The sequence below is a fragment of the Hemitrygon akajei genome, chromosome 16 (assembly GCF_048418815.1).
Source record: "Hemitrygon akajei chromosome 16, sHemAka1.3, whole genome shotgun sequence".
Taxonomy (NCBI): domain Eukaryota; kingdom Metazoa; phylum Chordata; class Chondrichthyes; order Myliobatiformes; family Dasyatidae; genus Hemitrygon; species Hemitrygon akajei.
In genome coordinates, this window is record NC_133139.1 from 29444600 (window position 1) to 29459705 (window position 15106).

Here is a 15106-nt window from a genome sequence, read left to right on the forward strand (position 1 = left end):
AGTGAACTGACCCAAAAACTTACATTTTTAAAAATTACTTTGTTGATGATGCAATATCAAAATACTTCAAAAGGAGCTTGCTCTTCAAGGATTTCTTGCCCTGCGAACTAAATACGTCAGCATGGCATAGAATTCACATTTGTAATGATAGCCAAACTATCATTGTTTTCTGTGTTGCATGAAGCCGACAACTCTATTTTTAGTTTGCACGTACATGGGTTCCAGTGCTGTCAGCACTTGCCTTCTGTTCCGCGGTGAAAAGCCTTTTGTAGATTTCATCAATGTAATTATTAGAAGCAAGTGAACTGCTGAAAGCATTGCATATTTATGAATCAATATGGGTTTAAAATAAGTACTTAAAATGTTACACATTGTTGCATCAAGTGTGATAATTGTTAAATTATAATTAAGCTTAATGACCTTTTTAGCTCTAAAAGAAGAGCGTGTAGATTGTCATTGCCTGGGATAAGTTCAATGATTTAATCTTTTTTAAAAAATTTTTTAGTTCTTTGGAATAATTATCATGATGTAATTTCTTTCCCTGTTCTAAGATAATAGCTTGTAAATTTGAATAACTAATGGGATTAAGTTCTAACTTTAATGCCACCAATGAATCAAATGAGGCTGGTTTGTAGAATTCCGCCTGCACGCTGGAGTAACGCTGCATGTTTTCCATTTCAGTGCAATGTAAACAGCGATACGGGAGAGCCACTGGATGACCTAACAGAAGAGGCGATTCTGTATTGCCAGACGATAGGTTGCAAAGCCACCAAAGTATCAGAAATCTACTCCAGCAAAGATGCAGCCGTGTTTGCTGCCATTCAGGAAGGCATCAATCGTGTGAATGAAAAGGCCTTATCCAATGCTCAACGAATTCAGAAATGGTCTCTCTTGGAGAAGGACTTCTCCATTCCAGGTGGAGAATTAGGTAAGGGACGAATCTATCGATGTAAGTAACAATGTCACATTGCCATCTCAAAACTAGTCTACTCGAACCATACAGGTGATGGAGTGGGCAGCCTGGTAGTGTCGTGGTTTCTCGTGCCCCACAAATGACCAGGAGACGCAAAAGATTCTTCAAGAAGTATTAAACTTTAATTTGCAAATCAAAGCTGAGACAGTCAGTGAGCTAGTCGCTGATTGCCCACCGATCCTTGTACATAGCATTTTTTATAGCAATCTCCTGGTTTAGTTGCATTAGCATAGCCAATCGGTCTATAGTTGCGTATCACAAGTACATCTGCCACTATTGTTTCTACCCATTGACTTAATGATGTTCTAATCTACATCTCTTAGCTACCTCTCATTAACACACCATTGTCTTCTACATTCTTAAGATTTCATTCTCCTACTAAATTGGGTACATGCATAGCAAATAGCAAACTCAGACTACATAATCTACATCTCTTAGCTACCGCTCATTTAACACACCATTGTCTTCTACATTCTTAAGATTTCATTCTCCTACTAAATTGGGTACATGCATAGCAAATAGCAAACTCAGACTACATAATCTACATCTCTTAGCTACCGCTCATTTAACACACCATTGTCTTCTACATTCTTAAGATTTCATTCTCTAGCAAATAGCAAGTTCAAAGCTGACTACATAGTTTTGGTTACACAGCAAACAATTTCAACTTTTATACTCCAATAGTAGCTCTGACCTGGAGCAAAATGTGCCTCTTTCTTGTGAGGTCACATACACAAAGTTTTCTGTCCTCTAGCGACAGCTCGTTTTCCCTGATCAGGGAGAGAGCGAGCCCGTGGTATGTGGAATTACCGGGTGAACGAGTGGTCTTTGGGTTTCTGCAAGTCTGTGCCTTTACTGATGCTTTGCTGCATGCTCGAGTGGTTGGGGGAGGCGCCGATGCTATTTTGCTGGTGAAGGTGGTGGGGGGGCTTTGTTGCCTTGCGGCTGCTTGTGTGTGGAAGGGGGTACTGGGGAGGGGGGGCTTTGGGTTCTAATGTTTAACTGCCATTCATTCTTTGGGACACTCCTCTGTTTTCGTGGATGTTTTGTGAAGAAAAACAATTTCGGGTTGTATATTGCTTACGTTTCTCTGACATTAAATGTACCTATTGAAACCTATTGGAAGCGGTGAGCCGAACCAAGTTTAGATGCTGCCTGGCCCGCTGCGTTCCAACAGCATCTTGTGTGCGTTGCCCTGGACTTCCAGCATCTGCAGACTTCCTCGTCTCACCGAGTTTTTAAAATCCAAATGCAGAACCCTGCAGTTGCTGGGAATCTGAAATAAAGAACAAATGCCGGCAATACTTAGCAGGCCAAGCAGCATGTGTGGAGAGAGAAGCATATCAGATCGATGGGCTGTTAATGTCAGAACAGTGGCTCGTATTAGTAGCTAACTCTGGCAACTCTTGAGTGTGCACTTCCTACAGTGGATGTTTTTATTTCTCCTTCTGAAGGTTGCAGTGACAGTCATTTATGTAGTAGGAGGAAGGCTGAAGAAGGTGATTAAAATTGAGGCTTTAATAGCCTGTTTTCTATCTGCCACCTTTTGGTAACTTGGATTCTTGTTCTCTTTCACTTGTAGGTCCAACAATGAAACTGAAGCGACCCGTGGTCCTGAAGATGTACAATGAGCAAATTGATGACTTCTATAAGGATGCAATAACTCCAGTCACTCCAGATAATCCACTCCCAGGGAAATAGAGTCAACAGTTACCGCAGAGTGAAACACCAGCTGGAATTGTGCACTCTTTTATATTTTTAATTATTGCAATTGTGTTCACGTTTTACGTTTACTTGTAAGGTTCGATTCATTTGAAGGAAATGCTGAAGTCATCTTCATATTTCATTAATGTTACAATGGGGAAACTAATTGTGCTGCATTTGTACTAGCCAGGGATTCGATAGCTTCAACAAGTTGTATGGAGACCATGAGTTTGTGTGTTTATAGCTTCGGCACAACCCTTGGGTCTCAGCACTGCAAACATTGAAAAGTTTGGTTATCATATTTAAATGTACAAGTACATGTGAGAAAAAATGTTGACATTTGGCTTCACTGAAAGAAGTCAAACTGCTTTTGTCTTAAAATGTAGTAAGTTTGAAAGGCAGGCAGCAAACTTCTGTTGATAGTGATGTGCTTTGGGATACAGAAGAAAATGTTGTTTACAAAATCCATATTGGAAGGTTGATATTCTATTATACACGATTACAGTCTCCAAAGAAATGTTATACCGTTTTACTTTTGATAGCCACATGTCTGTAAAGAATATTATTCCAGTTGTTTTTGTACAGCCAAAAAAGAATTATTTAAGCTTGTCATAAACTATGTCTTTGTTTTGGCTATTTATTGTTCATAAAGTTGCCATGAAATATATTTTTGTGTTTTAGGTGTGCATTTTGTAGAAATGCTGTACAGCCCTATCGGAGAAAATGAAATAGAAAATCAAGTGATTCATTTTTATACATGAGAAGCCATATGACATGGCAATGCTTTAAATACTACAGAATCATCTGCCTTGTATCCTCACAATGCATCAGCATAATTGACGGATTAGAATAGTCTGTTTGCATTCATGCCACTACTTTTGCTCCATTATCTCCCATTTCCTTTTTCAGTTATTTCCTTTAAGTTAAAAGAAACACAGGTTTCTCTGTGCTCCACGAAATCTGCATAATCTATCCTTCTGTTTGACTAAAGTTGCATCTTGTAAGCAGCTGGTCTCTTCTCCCTGCCCACCAGTTCCTATCAGAGTTCCTGTGGTAGCAACTTTTAAGTTTTAATTGTGATTTGCCCGTCTTGTGCTCAGTTTAATGTGCCTCCATACCAGACACCTGGGAAGCAGTTCTGGGCTTATAGCCTTTTTTAAAGTGCCTGTTTATTCCCCTGCGTGTGGAATGAAATAACCTGTCACGATTGTGCATCTCTCACTCATTTGTGAAATAAATTCCTAGCTAGGTAGCAGAAGCGTTGCAGCATGACACGCGATCACAACTTGTCTCTTTAGTTGCCCCAGGCGTCTGTATTTGTAGTGCCCTTACAACAAACTACTTTTACCTCCACGCCAATGGCCTGCTTTGCTTGCACTTCCAGGATTGACTGCTTGCTAGATGATGCATTGTGAAGCCTTTCTATGATAAATGGGTTGAATTTATTTGCTGCTGAAGCTTTGAAAATCGGACTTCACGTGCTTGTGTGGTTAAGGTGCAGCTGAATGAGACTCCAATATTTTAATCATAAGGCTGTTTTTTCTTAAGATACCAAATGTCTCAAGGCTGAACCCCTTTGACCAGCTCTATACTTTGGAGCCTTGCAATTTTCTGACTGCTGGTTTGATTTTTGACAACAGAATATGTAAATATTTACCATCGGTGCCTATTGAGGCAAGCCCTATAATCCATTTAAAACAGGATCGGACTGAGGATGGGAAAGACCGACAAGTTAGTTGGAGATGAGATGAAGGTCAGCTGTAATTGAACAACTAACTCTTGAGTGTATTGGGGGAAATGACCTTTCTACCAAAACATCAGGGAGGAGTGTTGGGAATCAAATTTTCAGTGTCTATTATTGCATGTTTTTATTCACAACACTCTTTACAAATGATGGCTTGTGCCGTTTCTTAGTTTTTAAGATTGAACAGTAGAGGTATTAACCAGGAAACGACCAATTTGTTTACATTTGACTGATTTAATAAAACTTAGGCAGCAACTTGGTTAATTCACAAATGTACCACTTAAAATGACAGGCTGTGATCTCAATGCACAGTTTACACAATGCCCACTTTCCACCCAGTTTGCCTCTGACAGGAAGGTAATATAAAGGTCATTTGTTTTCGTCCTTTGTGCGTGTCTGTATAAATGTAATATCTGATCGGGTGTGTTAAGCCAGTTCTGAAACTGAGGACAGTGCTTTAAACTCTCAGAAATCCAATGCTGAACTTTGTCCAGTGAGTACTTTACCACTTCAGTTAACTCCAGATATTTTGGCTAACAGGTTAATTTTTTTTAATATATCACTTCATGAGAACGAATGTTGTTTGAGGTCTAATTATTGTTATTTTTCATGAATATTAACTCCATCTAGACTGTATTCAGTGTAAATATGGGTATTGTATTAGGTAAATTATTGCTGCAGCAGACTGTAAATTTTGCATGAACTTGTACAAAACAATTCAAACATTCGTGTGTTTCATGGCATCATGATGGAATGTGTTGCAAATAAAGTTGTGAAATCAGTGGCTTTCCGGAAGATCATGGTGTAGCCGACAAAGTGTTTTCAATGTGGATTTTATCTTGTCTGGAGGAGAATTGAAATACAATATATTTGCTACCATAAAGCTTTTTTTTTAAAGACAGAACAAAACTGCCTATGTCAATCACATTGGAAGTACAGGTACAGCTATCAGAAAGTACTAAGAAATCTTTCAAAGCATCTTCATTCCCAACGTGCTACGTTCTTTGTGACATAGTGTTACAGGTACCTCCCCAACTGCTTTTCGTAGTTGAGCTTTTGTATTCAATTATAAATACTACTAAATATAAATATATTCTGATTGAAGTAGAAACTATAAAGAAACGCATATACAGTGTCCGCTTTAACATAAAACCCCTACTATAAATGTTCTTTGGATGTGAGCTAATGCCACGTGAGGAGTGTTGTTTGGATCCACTTTTGAATTGGGCCAGTGATTTCAGTCCTCCATGGCTGTCTATACCAAGACAGCTAGGCCCTCTACTAATCGGTTGGGGGAAATTTGATCACCCCAGTGAAATACATTGATCTACAGCTTTTTTTTAGATTAGATTCTATGGTGCCATTTTCTCTCTCTCCACGGAATCATGGGGCACACCATGGCACAGAGCCGGGTTCAAACCTGACCTTGGGTGCTTGCTGTGGCTGCCAGATTCTTCCAGGTGCTCTGGTTTCCGGCCGTCTCCCACAAACGTGCTGAATACGAGGTGAATTGACTGCTGTAAATTGCCCTGTGTGTGTAGGGGAGTGGTAGAATCCAGGAGAGATGATGGGAAAGTGCAGAGGAGAAAACTACATGGTTAATGGCAAGCATAGACTCAATGGGCTGAATGGCCTGTTTCCCTGCTGTACTTCTCAATGACTCCATAAACCTGGACAGACTGGGATCAAATTGCACCAGTTGTATAATTTGAACAGCTCTTCCCATTGTGAGTCACCCGATTCTCCAATCTTGAGTTTCACTCAAGGGGAAACAGGACCACGTTAAACCGACAATTGATCCTTCATCCCTCCCAGGACAACATCCTGCAAACCTGAACTGCGAGGCCTGTTTGTAAGTGGAAAAATTTACCTTTCTCATGCCCCCCCCCCCCCCACTTTTCCCTGCCCTCTCCCCCAAACCAGCATCTGCTGTCACACACATCTTTTCTGTGGACCAACTTTTCACTAATGTGCACCACAATCTCATCTGAGAGAGGATCTATTCTGCCTGCCCCTCCTGTACCTGTCTACAGTCCCCTCTGTTCATATCCACATCGCCCCACTGCCCTCAGCTCTTCCCCCCTGGTTTAGCACCTACGCATCTAGTGGAGTTCTGCAAACTCACTCGGACGTTATGATTTGGCCTTGGGCTCCTATTTCTCTAGTTTCCATATGCCTGCTATATCAAACACGGGAAAGACCAAAGCCAGCTGAGGTCCTGCTACAAATTCTGTACCTTGGGGCATCCACTAGTATTTAGCTGAGCTGAACTTTCCGTTAGGATTGGGCACAGTCTGGGGAATACTTCCCCAAGAGTTCCCAGTGGCTAATTTAACTCCCCTTCCCATTCCCACAATAACCTGTCTTGTCCTCGGCTTCCTCCATTGCCCGTTGAAGCCAAGTGCAAGTGGGGGGTGGGGGGGGGGGCACTATACCTCAGAGGTGTACAACCTGATAGCATGGACATTGAATCCTCCAGCTGCTCTCCCTCTATTCCTGATCTACAGTTCCTCCTCCACACATCCCTCCCACCCCCCCCTTGCTGATGGGTATATTTAACTTATTTTTATATTTTGTGCCAGTCTGCCCAAATTCTAGCCTAATCATAGGACTACTTACAATGATCAATTAACCTACCAAACGGTAGGTCTTTGAACTGTGGGAGGAAACCAGAGCACCCAGAGGAAACCCACCACAGTCACGGGGAGAGCGTACAAGCTCCTTACAGGCAATGGTGGGAACTGAACCCGGGTTGCTGGTACTACAAAGCATTGTGATAACCACTATGCTACCCTAACATGCTAAAAGTTGACAGGTTCTTGATTAGTAAGGGCATCAAAGGTTACAGGAAGAAGGCAGGAAAATGGGATTGAAAGGATAATAGATCACCCATGATCAAATGGGGGAGCAGACTCAATGGGTTAAATGGCCTAATGTTCTTTAATCTTGTGGTCTAACATCTTTCTCCAATCACCACACATGTAATTTTCAAATCCATAACATTGATTCTGGCTTTATGTTTTGTCTGCTGACAACCAAATGTGGTCGTGAATGTTATATTCAGAGTTGACCACTGCACCATACTCCAAGCCAGCTTCCCTTTTTCCATCATCTGAAAATTGGAGACCATTCAACACGCTGTGATTTCTGCTCTTGCCTTGTTAATGAACATTCCCGGATAATCAACACATAACTTTTAAAACCCTCATCACCTTTTGTTCAAATCCCTCTCAGATCTCTCATACCCGACCTCCTGTCCTGCAACCTAAAAACACAACTGGGCTTCTCCAACTTCAGTCTCTTGCACGTTCTTGCAGTTGTTACTGTAAGAAACCGAGATGTTACACTGAGCGTCATAGGAAGTCATTCCTGCCTGTGGCCATCAAACTTTACAACTCCTCCCTCGGAGTGTCAGACATCCTCAGCCAATAGGCTGGTCCTGGACTTATTTCCACTTGGCATGATTAACTTATTATTATTTAATTATTTATGGTTTTATATTGCTATATTTCTACACTATTCTTGGTTGGTGTGGCTGTAACGAAACCCAATTTCCCTCGGGATCGATAAAGTCTGTCTGTCTGTCTGTTACTTCTCCATTAGCCACTAAAGTCTGACACTCCAAAACTTCACCAAACCTCTCCACCATCCTCTATGAGACAGAGTTAAAGAACCACATTTACGGCTCCAACCTCCTAATGGCTCATTGTGTTCTTTGCTAACATTTGTGCAAAGTGATTTAGGAGATTCTGTTCCATTTTCCTACAACGTGGAAGGAGACCACATGGTCCATCAGAGTCCTTTGAGATTCTCATCTGCCATGTTGCCCCCACTTGCTACCTCTCAACTACTCGCTCTCAAAGGGCCACCAACTCTGCCCTGATTCCTTCTGCATTTGGGGTGATTTACACAACCGATTAACATCTCCGGGATGTGAGAGGACACCCAGATAGCAGCAGGAAGAACAGAGTGAGCACCGAGGCCAGGTTACTGGAATTGCAAGACAATAGTGTTGACCTAATGTGTCACTGTACTGTCCATGTATACCACGACGATAAACAACTACAGTAGGATTAATGAGGCCATTAATCCACCCAATGCCTCCATTTCAAAAAGACAACTTAATCACAGGAACTCGAGGTGAATTCAATTTTTAAAATGACATATTCTGGCCTGACAAAGATCTATTCACAATTTGCACGTGGAGGTTGTTAATGGACTGGACTGTTACCAAGGAACCATTTAAAAAGGATAGAAAATTGGATTACTACAGTCCGAGATTAGCGACTGAGTTAAATGGGATTAAATACCCCAGTAGATATGTATGGGTTTGGATGGCCAGCAGAGATCAGAATTCATATTTATTTGTTCTTTAATGGAAAGTTGAGCAATTTTGACCAAACAAAAGAGTGAAAGCAAAGGGAATGTGACAGGGGACTGCAAAGAAAACTAATGGTTTAGCAGAAGCCAAGGGGATCACTTTTAGAGACAGCAGTTTGAATGTCCTTTTATGAAAACCATCACTTTTTCTTTTCACCTTACAATAGTGAATAAAAGACACAGTGGGTGAATGATTTGTACAAAATTAATGTAGATTTTTAAAACTCTGCGTTTTTTGAGAGTGGGAAAGGACAGTCAATACTCAAAGGGTTCAAAAATATATATTCTTTAGACAATATACAATGCAGTGGTATGGTGTTCTAAGACCACATTGAGTTCAGCAATGTGCTGGGCGTTTCATGGAGTTTTATTTCCACAGTAAAACTGTTTGGCGTTTTATTAGAAACCACAGAATTCTCCGGTTCACATCAGAGATGCAAGCTCATTTGTTCTTTTCCAGATATATACATTACTTCTATAAGTCTTCAGGTAAAATCTCACACAAGTTTACTAGACTAAAACAAGTGTCCATTTGGATGATTCTTTTTTAAAAAAAACATTTCCGTGTTCTTCTGATAGTTTGAAAAGGTAAACATTTTGTGGAAGAGAAAAATTTGGCCTTCCATTCACTCTGCCTGTGACCTAGTAGAATGGTTATGTTTCTGGGAACTGATAAATGGCAATACATTTTAAGCTTTGACAATGACTTTCCTAATCCCATGCAGTGAAGATTTTAAGTTGATCTCCACAGGTTTGAGATGGTAAGTGTTCGATGTCCAGTACTAATGCCATTTCTCATCTCAGAGGCTGTGCTTTCCATCACAGAGGGATTGCAGTCCAATGTCTTAATTCATATTCAATGTACTACAGTCTGCTTTGAAAGCCCATGTCATGTTGCTGTTGCCTCCAAGTAACTCTGTAGCTTGCGAACTGTGGTTTCATCCAATGAGAAAAGGTCAAAATCAAAAGTTGTGTTTGTAACATTGAAATGTCCGGTTTCTTCAATAAGGTTTACAATCTGCAGAGAAAAGAAAGATGGTGTAAAACTTGGACAAGAAATTAGAGTTAGAATTTCTATACTAGTCAGCACTGCAAACATCACAGGAGAAGCTAAGCAGTTGGAACAATAACAATAGCAAAAACGCTTTTAGTAACGTATATTGGCTCGGTGTCAAAATGGCTGCCATGATGCTTCCAGTGAGGTAGCGTAGCGGGTAGTGCTTGTCAATCTCGCTTTCAGCTTCCACCGCTGGCTAGCGGTCTTGCGAAAAGGAGAGCTGAATGTGCCAGTACACAGACTCTTCAACAGCAAGCCTCATGTAGCACCTCTTTGGTGTCAACACATAGAAATTGAACTTTCGGGCTCAGGGTGAACTACAGAGGATGGGGAGGAGGAGGTCTGGCCCCTGCACACGTAGTACACAGGCCCACCAGTGTGTGTGTCTACACGCTCTGGAGCTCATGAACCAGATCCCCAGCCAAGGGTAAATAGCCCCACTGCCTTGTGGGCAGCCTCGGGAGAGAAGAAGGCCACGGGAGTAAACCCGGAGTGGAGCCTCTAAGGTTGCTGGACATCATTGAACATCCTTCCAGCAGCTCCCGCAGCCAAGCTGGTGCCAAACATTGCTTCATAAACTTTCCTTTGGACTACAAAGACTCGGTGAGGCCGAGAGGGGAATCTTGACAACTGGGCATCTCAAAGATCTCCATACCTTCTGCCCAGGCTTGTGATGATGGCCATCACCCATTGTCCTTTGAGACAGACGAATACCAACCAAACAGCCAATACTGGCTTAATGTGAAAAATGAAAGTAATATTCCAGTACTATTAACAGTTTTCAAGCACAGATTGCATAAGATTTGAATTAATTTCCATAAATTATCCTCCAGAGTTACCACCGTATGTGGGGGGGTGGCTTCCCAGCCTTTTTTAAAACTTCTATGCAAATAAGATATATATTTAAATACAACTGATTACCTACTGATATCTTCTATAAACCCACTGATTCTCACAGCAACCTGAAGTGACCTCTTCTCACCCCGTCACTTGTAAAAAAAAAAGCCATCCCCTTTTCTCAGTTCCTCCATTTCTGCCACATCTGCTCAGAGGATGAGGTTTTTCATTCCAGGACTAATGAGATGTTCTCCTTTTTCAAAGGAAGAGGCTTCTCTTCCTCCACCATCATCACTGCCCTCACCCCATCCTCCCGCTGCCACTCCAGGGATAGGGCTCCTTGTCCTCTCCTACCACCCACCACCCTCTGTGCCCAGCCCATAATTCTCCATAACTTCTGCCATCAAGTACATCTTTCCCTCCTTCTCCCCCCCCACCCCACTTTCTCCTGGGATCGCTCCCTAGAGAAAGTGACTTGTCCATTTGTCCCTCCCCACTGATCTCCTTCCTGCCCCTATACCTCCTGCCTCACTACCATTCAGGGCTCCAAACAGTCCTTCCAGCTGAGGTAACACTTCACCTGTGAGTCTGTTGGGGTCATCTACTGTGTCTAGTGCTCCCGGTGTGGCCTCCTGTGTGTCGGTGAGACCTGACGCAGATTGGGAGACCACTTCACTGAGCACCTACGCTCCATCCGCCAGAAGTGGGATCTCCAACGGCCATCTCTTTTAATTCCATATGTCAGTCCATGTCGCGATGAGGTTGGAGGAGCAACACCTTGTATTATGTCTGGGGAGCCTCCAATCTGATGGCATGAACATTGATTTCTCGAACTTCAGGTAATGTCCCTCCCCCCCTTCACCACTCCCCATTCCCAATTCCCTCTCTCACCTTATCTCCTTACCTGCCCATCACCTCCCTCTGGTGCTCCTTCCCCTTCTTCCATGGTCTTCTGTCAGATTCCCCCTTTCCCAGTCCTTTATCTCTTTCACCAACCAACTTCCCAGCTCTTTACTTCACCCTCCCCTCTCACCATTTCGCCCATCACCTGCCACCTTGCTTCCTCCCCTCCCCCACCTTCTGACTCTGACTTCTCCCCTTCCTTCCTTGTCCTCGGCCCAAACCGCCAACTGTTTACTCTTTCCCACAGGCACCACCAGATCCTCCAGCATTTCGTGTGTGTTGCTTTGGAACGCCAGCATCTGCAGATTTTCTCGTTTATGATTAAAAATATTTGAGCTGAATACAAGGCCACCAGACACTCTGACAAATTATTACTGCCTTCTCTGCCTTATTGTGGTTTTTTTGTACTGTGTCAGATCCAGAGCAATAATTAGTTTGTTCTCCTTTACAAATGACATGAAACAATCTTGAATCTTTCAACTCGAATAAAGGTGGAATCCAGTTTCTAGTCCGGATACTTTAGATGAGCAGTACCATCAATAAAAACACAAAGTTTACCTGCTGCAACACATTGCGTTCTCGTAGTGCCATCAACCTGCGGTGCAGTTCCACCAGTTCCTCTGTATATGACTGCAGAAATTAAAATTAATATTAAGAGTATTAATTCTTGTACCAGACTGTACAGACTCAACTTTCCCCTTCTGCTTTGATGCAGAAAGGTTTATGCCCTAAAGCTGACCAAAAAAAAAAACAGGGTTCCATCGCACCTCAGCACAATAGTGGGATCAGTGCCTGGGCAGGGACTTTAACCCAAGGCAGAGTTGGCAGTGTGATGTAATGCCTGAGGGTCTGCAGCTGATTTGACGAGGAAGCTGTGGGGTGGCAGACAGCAAAGAGTAGCCCACAACTACACCCATGGGTTACAGGTTCTACAGCAGGGGCCAGAACAGACAGGACCAGGCCCACACTTACAGTACATATACTGTACAACCCGAGATTCATTCTCTTGTGGGCATACACAGTAAATCCAAGAAACAGAATCAATGAAACACCACGCCCAACAAGATGGACAAACAAATAATGTGCAAAAGACAACAAACCATGCAATACAAAAGAACAAAAAGTATAATAAATAAATTATTATCTTGATAAATTTCATGCTCTCAAATCTTGAGAGCATGAAATGAAGAGTCCTTGAAAGGGAGTCCATTGGTTGTGGGAATGTTTCAATGATGGGGAGAGTGAAGCTGAGTGAAGTTACACCCTCTGGTTCAAGAGCCTAATGGTTGAGGGGTAATAACGGTTCCTAAATCTGCTGGTTTGGGTCCTGAGGCTCCTGTACCTTCTTCCCAATGGTAACAGCAAGAAGACAGCGTGGCCAAGGTGGTGGGTGTCCTTGATGATGGACGTTGTTTTCCTGTAACAACACTCCACGTAGACGCGCTCAATGGTGGGGAAGGCTTTACCCATGATTGACCGGGCCATATCCACTACGTGTTGTTGGATTTTTTTCATTCACAGGCAGTGGTGTTTCCACGCCAGGCTGTAATGCAACCAGTCAATATTCTCTCCACCACACACCTTTAGAAGTTTGTCAAAGTTTTAGATGACATGCCGAATCTTTGCAAACTTTTAAGTAGAGGTGCTGTTGCGCTTTCTTCATAATGGCATCTACGCGCTGGGCCCAGGGTAGATGCTCTGAAATGATAACACTGAGGAATTTAAAGTCACTGACCCTCTCCATCTCTGATTCCCTGATGAGGAATGGCTCACGGAGCTCCAGTTTCCTCCTCCTGAATTCAATAATCATCTCCTTGGTCTTGCTGACATTGAGTGACATTATGACACCACTCAGCCACAGCTCCTTCCTATATGCTGATACGTCACCACCTTTGATTCAGCCTACGACAGAGGTGTTATCAGCAAACTTGAACAAAGCGTTGGAGCTGTGCCATACCGCAGAGTCATAAGTGCAATGCAAGTAGAAGAGGGGGCCAAGCACGGTGCACCTATAAACTGTGCAGCAGTTGTTTTTGCCAATCCAAACTGACTGGAGTCAGCAAGTGAGGGAATTGAGGCCAGAGTCATTGGACTAATGACATCCAGCAAAACTCAATCCTTTAAATGAGGACTTTGCTAACATGAGGATGACAAAATAAACATAACCACAACTTTACTGTAAGGGCAAGTTCCAATTTCAGAATTCTCTCAGAGTCTGGATGGCTTTAACCTTTTAGCCATTCCAATATGCAAACATCCTTTCATTACGCAGTGTCCTGATACGAGGAGGCAGTGACCCAGCAGAAACACATTCAAGCCAAAGAGCACATCAGCTTCTAGCGAGTCTGTTAGCTTGATGTGCTGAGGTTAACTATCATTTTCTAAGCCAATAATTGTCTGTTACTCTTTTTCAAACAATGGATTAACCATGACATGTTCCATAATGAAGACACTGTGACTGCACCTGGATGCCCGAGGTTCCTAATTGCTGATTTCTCTGTCAAGATAATTGCATTCATTGTGTCCTTGCTCTCCAGTGCTAAGAACATTGACTGTTGGCTGTCATCACCTCTCACAAATCTAAACTCTTGTCAACAGATCTAAGTGGGATGGTAGAGCACTCTCTCCGGCAACAGTTTGTAAAGGATCTCTGTCTTCTTTCTCTACTGGCTTCACTCCTGAAAATCGCATTAGGATATCATTTCTTTTCATACACTGAAGAACTATTTTTAAAAAATAAGATGTTATAAAAACCACAAAAACTCAAGTAGGTACTTTGTCACCACACTTCAAAAACAAACGCAGTAGAATAAAAATATCATAAAGTGATTATTCTTTTATACAAAGTCACCACGTTTTGACCTGTGTTTGCCTGCAATTGTTCTTTAATTATTTAGAGCTGCTTACCTTGTCTTGCAAACCTTTTTTAAATAATTTGTCTGGTTTTTCACTGTTTTCAGGACTTTTTCTGCCAGATGTCTGTAACAGAGATGAATACAATTACTCAGAAATCAACTACTACCTTAAGGGGTCTCTCTTCTTGCAGTGTTTGTATAGAGACACAACATTCTTTTACTTCAGAAACACTGACTGTTTAAAACACATTTTGCCTTCTCACCTCACCACCTCAAGCTTTAAAAATATTTCTGATTTCCCTTGGATAACTGTGTAATCAAGCATTTCAATTAATTCACAAACACTGCCACTCTTGAACGGCCCAGTGAGATGAGTCTGGCCTCTGCTGGCTCTCCTGAGTTGGAAATAAGTTCAGGATCTCACATTGGTTCATCCCAGCATGGAAGTCAAAGTTCAGGGAACCAAGAGGAGGGACTTCCACTGATTTGTTGTCCTGATAAACAAGTGGGGCAGAGAAGACTCCGGGCAAAATCAAGCCTCTTGTATTATCCTCCACCCATCAGAGCTCCATTTTCTCAAGCACTTGCTTAGTATCAGGGCAATGGTGAATCTGCAGAGCTTCAAACTGCAGACAACTTAATTCACTTTCACT

The 15106-nt window shown here is 42.3% G+C and overlaps 2 protein-coding genes across 5 annotated transcripts in view; one reads left to right on the forward strand and one right to left on the reverse strand.

Moving 5' to 3' along the window:
- acsbg2 (acyl-CoA synthetase bubblegum family member 2) overlaps positions 1-5216 on the forward strand; it is a 72715-nt gene extending 67499 nt beyond the window's left edge. For all 4 annotated transcript variants that reach the window (XM_073068573.1, XM_073068577.1, XM_073068575.1 and 1 more), the window contains 2 exons: positions 682-928; positions 2556-5216. In XM_073068573.1, coding sequence (XP_072924674.1) covers positions 682-928; positions 2556-2674 — 366 coding nt within the window. In that variant the 3' untranslated portion in view covers positions 2675-5216. The remainder of the gene's footprint in view (positions 1-681; positions 929-2555) is intronic.
- A 3774-nt stretch (positions 5217-8990) lies between these two features.
- Positions 8991-15106, reverse strand: part of LOC140739911 (protein ENL-like) — a 112253-nt gene continuing 106137 nt past the window's right edge. The window contains exons 10-12 of the mRNA XM_073068578.1: positions 14506-14577; positions 12157-12228; positions 8991-9819 (exon numbers count right to left, since the gene is read on the reverse strand). Coding sequence (XP_072924679.1) covers positions 9691-9819; positions 12157-12228; positions 14506-14577 — 273 coding nt within the window. The 3' untranslated portion in view covers positions 8991-9690. The remainder of the gene's footprint in view (positions 9820-12156; positions 12229-14505; positions 14578-15106) is intronic.